The sequence below is a fragment of the Lolium perenne genome, chromosome 1 (genome assembly GCF_019359855.2).
Source record: "Lolium perenne isolate Kyuss_39 chromosome 1, Kyuss_2.0, whole genome shotgun sequence".
Taxonomy (NCBI): Eukaryota; Viridiplantae; Streptophyta; class Magnoliopsida; order Poales; family Poaceae; genus Lolium; species Lolium perenne.
The window spans coordinates 122,710,014-122,718,788 of NC_067244.2; the positions used below are offsets into that span (position 1 = coordinate 122,710,014).

General features: G+C 49.4%; 1 protein-coding gene across 1 annotated transcript; it reads left to right on the forward strand.

The window, feature by feature from the left end:
- The first annotated feature begins 662 nt into the window (after positions 1–662).
- LOC127300710 (auxin response factor 22) lies at positions 663–6,011 on the forward strand. The gene is made up of 4 exons (XM_051330871.2): positions 663–1,002; positions 1,161–2,292; positions 4,503–5,386; positions 5,553–6,011. Exons 2-4 carry the CDS (start codon positions 1,210–1,212, stop codon positions 5,647–5,649), a joined length of 2,064 nt encoding a protein of 687 aa, XP_051186831.1. The 5' UTR covers positions 663–1,002; positions 1,161–1,209; the 3' UTR covers positions 5,650–6,011.
- Positions 6,012–8,775: the final 2,764 nt, after the last annotated feature.

Sequence of the window (8,775 nt, forward strand, 5' to 3'; positions counted from 1 at the left end):
AGGTAGGGGCATGGGGTGAGAGGAACAAGGCACAAGATTCGCCCATTTCCGGGTCGTGCAATCAGTTGTTGCCAACTTACAGGGACACAAATGCCTTGTCCTCTTCTCCTTCCCCTGCCCCAAAAAACTCACGATGTGTCGTCGCGTTGCTTGCTCCACAACAGACTGGGATAGGCATGGACGGAAATGTGACGAGCACTTTTGTCCTTGTTTGGTTTTGCAGAGAGATGCCTTTAATGATTGTTAAAGTTTCCGACCAAGAACATTCAGTTTTTTTCTTCTTCAAGAAACTGAGAATATTGCAAGTGAAAAAAACTCAACAAGGATAATCTAGCGCTTTGCTGGGGCTGGCAATCAGCAGGGGACGCAACTGCATTTTTTTTGTTGCTGCTTGTGCTAATAATAAATGAGAGAGCATGAAAACCCTGTGCCCTACCACTCTTGTCACCACTTGCTACTTCCTAGTCCACACAGGCCAGAGCCATGATGGCCGCGGCCCACCGACAGCAAACAAAGCGGACCATGCCCCACGCCCATTTATCACCGACATGTCGGCCCCAGCATTCCGGGTCCCACCAGTCATGCGGGTACACCGCAAGTCTCGGTGCTGGCTGTTGGTGGCGGCCCAGCCGATCCGCTCCACTCGGCTCGGCCACTGCAGCAAGCAGCGAAGCGGAAGCCTATCTAATGGCCGAGAACACATCCAAGCACTCGCCATAATTCCAAACCACTGTGCCGCTCCCTCCTCCCCCCTCCTCGCCGTCCTCGCAAGAACACGGCGAAAAATCGGGGCTTTTGGGTTCCGGACGCCCAAAGATCGTAGTATTTAATTTCCGGTTTTGACCGGCCGCCGGAGGGAAGGGGATGCGGCGTGCTGGTGGTCTGATGTAGATTTCCTTTTCCAGCCTTGTCTGCTCTGCTCGCGTTCACATCTCTCGCTTGCACAGAGCTTTCTGATCTGCCAACTGGAGAACGAGGCCATGCGCGCCGCCCCAACACGAGGTACTCCCCTTCCCTTTCTCGCTTTTCATGATGTTTCGCTCCGGTTGCTTCGCCGCCGTGTATGTGTGTTCGTGTCCGTGATTGCGATGGGTTGATTGCGTGTGGGACTTCGGTTGTTCGAGAGGATGCAAATTGATGCAAGCCATGGTGGTGAGCAGGTCTGCTACGCGGGGAGTGATCGCGTCCGGTGGCCTGCCTGCTGCGGAGATGAAGGAGGAGAGGTGCCTGGACCCGCAGCTGTGGCACGCCTGCGCGGGCGGCATGGTGCAGATGCCCGCGCCGCGCGCCCGCGTCTTCTACTTCCCGCAGGGCCACGCCGAGCACGCCAACGGCGGGGGCGGCGGCCACGCCGCCGCCGCCGAGCTCGCGGCGGCGCTCGGCCCGCGCCCGCTCCCGCCGCTCGTGCTCTGCTCCGTCGCCGGGGTGCGCTTCCTGGCCGATCCGGACACGGACGAGGTGTTCGCCAAGATCCGCCTCGTGCCCGTCGGCGCCGGCGACCCGGGGCTCCGGGACCCCGACCCGCTCGGGCCCGACCAGCCGGAGGCGCGCGAGAAGCTCGCCTCCTTCGCCAAGACGCTCACCCAGTCCGACGCCAACAACGGCGGCGGCTTCTCCGTGCCCCGCTACTGCGCCGAGACCATCTTCCCCAAGCTCGACTACCGGGCCGACCCGCCCGTGCAGACGGTGCTCGCCAAGGACGTGCACGGGGAGGTCTGGAAGTTCCGCCACATCTACCGGGGCACCCCGCGCAGGCACCTGCTCACCACGGGATGGAGCACCTTCGTCAACCAGAAGAAGCTCGTCGCAGGGGACTCCATCGTCTTCCTGCGCACCGAGCACGGCGAGCTCTGCGTCGGGATACGACGCGCCAAGCGGGTCACATGCGGCGGCATGGAGTGCATATCCGGCTGGAACGCCCCAGGCTACGGCGGCTTCTCGGCCTTCCTCAAGGACGAGGAGAACAAGATGATGAGTGGCCCCGGAGGAGGAGGGTATGTCAAGGGCAGGGGGAAGGTCAAGATCGCCGACGTCGTCGAGGCCGCCAGCCTTGCGGCCAGCGGCCAGCCGTTTGAGGTGGTCTACTACCCGAGAGCTAGCACGCCCGAGTTTGTTGTCAAGGCCGCCGCCATGCAGGCTGCCATGAGGATCCACTGGTGCCCTGGGATGAGATTCAAGATGGCCTTTGAGACCGAGGACTCCTCAAGAATTAGCTGGTTCATGGGGACTATATCTTCCGTCCAGGTCGCTGATCCCATCAGATGGCAAAATTCTCCGTGGAGGCTTCTTCAGGTTCGCTCCATTTTACTAGTAGTTGCATTTCATCTCCTTCCTTAAATGCATTGTTTTTTTTTTACATTCCCTGGAACTGCAATAGACGAATGGACTGCATTAATGACTCAAGTTTGCTGTTTTCAAAGTGCTAACATAACATAAGTATGAAATCTCTCGGTGAGATGCTTGATTGGTAGGTAGCATGTAAAAAACATGACCTGCATACAAGTATTTTGCTTTCCCACAACGTTGCCATAATATAAGATCTTTGTAATGGAAAGATTCTTAAAACCCTGCTAGCAACAAATTAATCAGTGAATTAGTTGAACAGACGGCTAAGATTTCAGCCGGACGATGAATTGGTTGAACAATCAGTAAAGCTGTTCGGGAACCAGAATTCTCAAGTGCATACTATTTATGAAAGGAAAGGCTTGTGGTCCTTTAGTAGCTTTATTGTTGGTATTCTAAATTTGATTGTCATTGTGCCTGCTCTCTTAACATTAATCATTTTTGTCAATAGTGGGTTCCTACCTTTAAAACTTTTAGTAAGCATCCTAATTTCTTCCATTCGTCACCGGTGGTTACTTAAATGTCACAGCTGTATTTGGTCTTTAGCATGTAAAACGTCCTGCAAAAGAAAGATAGCATGCAAAACATGACCAGCATACTGTTAGATGTATATATTGTATATTGTAGTTTCCCCATATGTTAGGGGGCTTCCTGCATATTTGCACCTGTACCTGTACTATATATTGTGGCCTTTGGCCCCCTGGTAATACAACAAGTATATTACCCAAACATGGTATCAGAGCTACGTTAGCTCCTCTCCTCGCTGCCGCCGCCGCCTCTCCCCCGCCGTCCGGCCGCCGCCATGCTTTCCCACAACGTTGCCATAGTATTAGATCTTGGTAGTGAAAAGATTCCCAAAGCCCTGCTATCTACAAATTAACCGATGAATTAGTTAAACAACTGGCTTAGATTTCAGCTGGGCAATGAATTGGTGGAACAATCAGTAAAGCTGTTGGGGATCCAGAATTCTCAATACTAGTTTTGAAAGGAAAGTCTTGTGGTCCTTTAGTATTACTATCGGTCTTCCAAATTTGGATTGTCCTTTGCGTGCTCTCTTAAGTATGTATCTTCTTTGTCAATATCTGAGCTTCTAAACTTCAGTTTTCACTGATGGTTGCTCACATGTCACACCTTAGTGTTCGGTCTTTAGTACCCAACATGAAGCATCCAAAATGCATGGGAATACTTGATAAACTTTGAACTAGGAATGGGATTGCTGAGCACTGTTAGAAGTGATCAATAGATGAGAAGCTACTTGTCTAATTACATTAACCTAGGATAGGGGAATAATGGTACATCAATCTAATAAAGAAGCTGGTCATTTGGAATAATGGTACATTAACCTAGGATAGGAAATAAAGGTAAAAAAATACCCTACAAAAGCTACATCAACTGTCATATTTATTCAGTTGGTCATTTGGACTTTATTCTGTACAAATGACTAAGAGTACAATTGAGAATTGGGGCAGGGTCTTCATTTCCAGCAGCTTCGTTTCTGGTCATTCATATATTTCAGTTTTTTCTTAAGCGTTTACACCCAAAATCCTACTGGCATTTTATAAGCAAATGCAATAAAGTAGTTTATATGAAATTGTACTGCATGCTATTTTTAAATAAATATGGGATAGTAGTTCTAGAGTACTAATAAAATTTCAAAGGTGGGAAGTGAATTAGTATGTCGGTCAAAAGGCTTAGTCGGTCATGTACTTCGCCAACGGTCCATGCTTAAGGTACCTGGTCCTCCCTATAGCTGAAAGTACTACCTTACATATGTCTCTAATCAGTCCTGTCCTCCAACTATAAGGTGTCTGTTTGTACCTGAGGAAATAGATGTTGAACTAAGGAAATTAGTACAAGCGGCAGTTGAACATAAACATGCTAGCTCTATTTATCTGCCATATATATACATATTGGTAATTTGGTACTTCATGGAATTTTACCTCATTGTCCACTTTATCCGCCAATGTTTGGATAGTGAGTGGTGACTTACTAGTAATGTGTAAGTGAGATATTGAAGGGTTCATATTTATTTTCAGTTATAGCAGTATGAAATTGAGCCATCAACTGTAGTTGGTCACTCTTCCCGTCATGGAATTTTACTTCAGTAACTGCAGCAAGTCTCTTCGTTGACATGGTTCATGGTTGCATAATTCTTTCAGGTCACATGGGATGAACCCGACTTGTTGCAGAATGTGAAATGTGTCAGCCCATGGCTTGTGGAGCTTGTATCAAGCATTCCACCTATCCATTTGGGACCATTTTCACCTCCACGAAAGAAGTTACGGGTTCCCCAACATCCAGATTTCCCATTTGATGGTCATCTGTTTAATCCCATTTTCCATGGGAACCCACTTGGTCCTAGCAACAGCCACCTATGCTGTTACCCGGACAACTCTCCTGCAAGCATACAGGGAGCCAGGCATGCTCAATTTGGTTTACCATTGACAGATCATCAGCTTAATAAGCTGCACCTCGGTCTGTTCCAGGGCGGCGGTTTTAACCGGTTCGACGCCCTAACCCCGTCTTCTCGGATACCCAAGGGATTTGTGATCAGCAGCGCACCAGCCCATGACAGTGTCTCTTGCGTGTTGACGATTGGTACACCACAGAGCACAGAAAAATCTGATGACAGAAAGACACCACACATAATGTTGTTTGGAAAGGCTATCCTTACCGAGCAGCAGATAACCTCAAGTGGATCAAGAGAGACACTTTCCTCTGGGGCTACTGGAAACAGTTCTCCTAACGGCAATGCGATGAAGGCAGGAAATGTATCTGATGGTTCTGGTTCGTCAATTTGCATTGGCTTTTCGTCTCAAGGCCACGAGGCCTCTGACCTTGGATTGGAAGCTGGACACTGCAAGGTATTTATGGAATCGGAGGATGTTGGTCGCACCATTGACCTTTCAGTGTTTGGGTCGTACGAAGAGCTGTACGGCCGTCTGTCTGACATGTTTGGAATCGAGAAAGAGGAGATCATAAGCCATCTCCGTTACCGCGACACAGCTGGTGCAGTCATGCATACCGGTGAATTGCCATTCAGGTGAGAAGCAGCCTCCCCTGTAATATATGCAGCTTTCTTTAGTAACTCATGTACAGTAATATATCTTCATATTAATGTACTTAGATATAGTAGTAATGTTGACGTACTTAGATATAGTAGTAATGTTGCAGCGACATGTACCTAATTTGTTCTGTACGTGTAACAGCGACTTCATGAAAGTAGCACGGAGGCTGACAATAATAACCGGCGAAAACGGAAGGCTGCCGAAACCTCTCATGGAATGCATGGTTCAGCGGGTGTGATCTCTCGGCCTATTTGACCATGAATTTCGTCAAGAACTTCTAAACCTAGAGTGAAGAAGGACCTATTTTCTATATGTATTTCAGTGTTCCTCGGTGCTGTTTTAGCAGAACCGCATCGTTAGTACAACAATCTTGTGGATTGCTTTTTCATATGTATCTGTCTCGCTCAGCTGAGCGGACCTATGGTAGCTGTTTGTTGGATCTTGTGGACTGCCTAAGTAATGTTTTTCGTCCTGCACCGGGTTGGTCGTCAGTCACTGGTGTTGTGCTAATCTGTAGTGATGTTACTCTCTCTGTGGAAGTGCTCCTGAACTCTTGGACGGATTTTCTTTAAATAATGTAAGTTTCGGATTTGGATGTGATGTGGATGTGGAAACTAAAACGCATGCGATCAGATTTCCTGTATTTTTTTTTGGTTTAGTACATTTTACCAGCAGTGCATCTTAAAACCAGTATCTCCTTTCTCTGCCTGTTTTTACGGCCGTAGTGCTCATTCCGTTGATACGAAATGGATGCGTACATCATGATTTATTTACGTAGAAGATTGCCTTGGAAAAACTGTTTTGCTTTTGATGATCATGTCCAAACCTTGTGTGTGTTTTTTATGGAGAGTCCTGGCAGTTGTACATGAAGTCACTAGCAACATGCCATCTCGATTTTTACTGGGTCTCGACTTTCCCTCCCTTCCCTCTTCCGTTTGGGGGCCAGGCGACTTTCCCTCCCCTTCTCTCTTCCTTTTGGCGGCCACGCCGGCTGCTAGAGGGGCGTGGATCTCATTTCCCCCCTCCCCCCTCTCCCTCCGTCCGCTCCACCTTGAGAGTCCCCTGCCACCTCCCGGCTCCTCCCTCCCTCTTCTCCGGTGGCTCCACCGGCTGGAGGCGGAGGGAGGGAGGAGGCCGGTCTGTTTGGCGTTATGCCGGTGGAGACTCGGTGGCCATGGCTTGTGGGTAGCTCATGGCGGCCGGAGGAGGTTCTACCCCAGTTCGTCAAGCTCCAGAGGAAAGAGCTGATGGCGAGCAGTGGTGCTGATCTTCCCTCCACAAGAGTCAATAAAGGCCTGGGCTGCATCTTGTTTCTGATATGTGCAACATCTCCCCTTCTCTGACCGGCCATGGTGGCGAGGGGAGAGGGCGTGGAGATGATGCGTCAGTTTGGAAAGCTTGGTGGCAGTAGGGAGAAGTGAAGCTTCTGCAGCGGAAGCTACCAAGCGTCGGCGAGCTGCGCCGCCGCTATCTTTGGCCGAGGAGGCTGCTCCGCGCCTCTGGAGCTTTGTTTTGGAGTTCACCAGCGTCAGGCATGGCTTGCCGGCGCTATCTTTGGCGTTCTGAGCCACTCCAAGCCAGCTACTTCGTCGGCTATCTATCCTCTGCGTGAGGATTTCCCTCGACCCCGCTCCAGGAAGCAACGCCATCGACATCCCAAGTGGCAAAGTCCCCGGCGGCGAAGATGGTGCCTGAGGTTGGAGGTCTCTGACCGGCGGCGGCGATTGAGGACTCGATCGCGTTTCTGCAACTTCTTTCAGGGTCCTGGTTGTAATATTCAAGGCCTGATTTTCATCTTCTTTTTCTTAGAGGGCCTGCTTGTAAAATGTACCGACCGCTTTGACTAAATGAAACTTCCTGACCCTTCGGGGTCTCTCCTGTTCAAAAAAAAGAGGGGCGTGGATCCGTCCTCTTATGTGTTTTTTTGGGTGTCATGTTTTCTGTTGGGTTTTGTGTCTCTGGCGGCATCAGTGAGATGGTGGCACATATGAACAAGGTCTCTCCTGCCTCTCCATAGTCCCTACCTCGAGGGTGTCCTTATCGCATCAACGAAAGGCCCGCGAGGGTTTGTGCCGCTACATCGGTTGGTTCACTTTGGATCTCGGCAAACAATTGGGTCGTTGTTGGCGTGGCAGCTTCGAGCTCTTCTTTCGCTCTTGTTATGCGGCAAGGATGGGTTTCTTCAACCCTCTGGATTAGTGATGAAGAACTGTAGGGTGCGTCCACAACCGAGGTTCGATCATCGGCTTACCTCTCGTTGTCATCAAAGTTAAATATGCGAGCGCATTTATATGTGTGCATATGCTTTATTGTATTCTTAGGGCGTTTTTCAACCTTAGGCCAAGGACGAGTAAGTGGAGGAAGAAAACGGGCATTATGACTTGTGATCGTTGGCTACCCTATCGCGTTGCCATCAAAGTTAAATATGCGAGCACATTTATATGTGTGCCTATTCCTTATTGTCTTCTTAGGGCGTTTTTCAACCTTGGGCGAAGGACGAGTAAATGGAGGAAGAAAACGGGCATTATGACTTGTGATGCAATTCTGTTTTCTTATTGGTCGTGTTTGTGTATTGTTGTCTATTATTTTTATGAATATTAGACATAAGATGCATGTGGGCTGTCTTTTGTAAAAAAAAAAAAAAAAACGAAAAAAGCTAGCCACATGCCATGGTGGCATTCTTCCTGCAATGGACTTATTTTCTTGTTTCCGGAACATGTGTGCGCGAAGTAAGGATCTGAAATTGTGGCGCACGTTGAGAGTTTGCAAATGCACGCTTTGGGAGTAGTACGATGTGGTAGCGTCATGTGGCCGTTACTTCCAGGAAACCGGAAAGTCTCCCCGTCTTTCACTCTTTCTTCATCATAAACTAAAACTTGCGATGGTAGTACGTAGGAGCAGAGCATCGATGCGACATGATCGGGGGCGTGATCCATCTAGTCTAGCAACACCACGGGGTTCTCATGCGCGCAAATGCAAATGCAAATGCAACAGCGCCGCGGGAAGCGGGAGCGCGCGTCGCGATTCTGGGACTAGGCTGGCTGGCAGTGGTGGTGCTGCTGTTGCTACGTGGTTCACGTCACGGCACTGTTCGTCCTGTGCTTTTTAGCCTGTCAAGCTAGCCAGTAGCAACGGTACCGGTATGATCCAGGCCGTCGTACGTCACTACGTTGAGCTGTGTAACCGTTAATTGCTCCGTACTACCGTATCCGCGATGATGTTTACCGCTATCGGTCTCGCTTTCATGAGGTGTCGTGCGGTCCAACAGGCCGTACGTTTGATGGTTACCATCTAACAAAAATGGGAAATTTAGGTTTCCAACGATTTGAAACCGTCCTTCTCCAGCGGCCCGACAATGCGACCG

Coding starts and splice junctions, on each gene's coding strand:
- LOC127300710 (XM_051330871.2), top strand. CDS start 1,210: ATGAAGGAGGAGAGGTGCCTGGACCCGCAGCTGTGGCACGCCTGCGCG. Junction 2,293..4,502: donor CTCCGTGGAGGCTTCTTCAG/GTTCGCTCCATT, acceptor TAATTCTTTCAG/GTCACATGGGATGAACCCGA. Junction 5,387..5,552: donor ACCGGTGAATTGCCATTCAG/GTGAGAAGCAGC, acceptor TACGTGTAACAG/CGACTTCATGAAAGTAGCAC.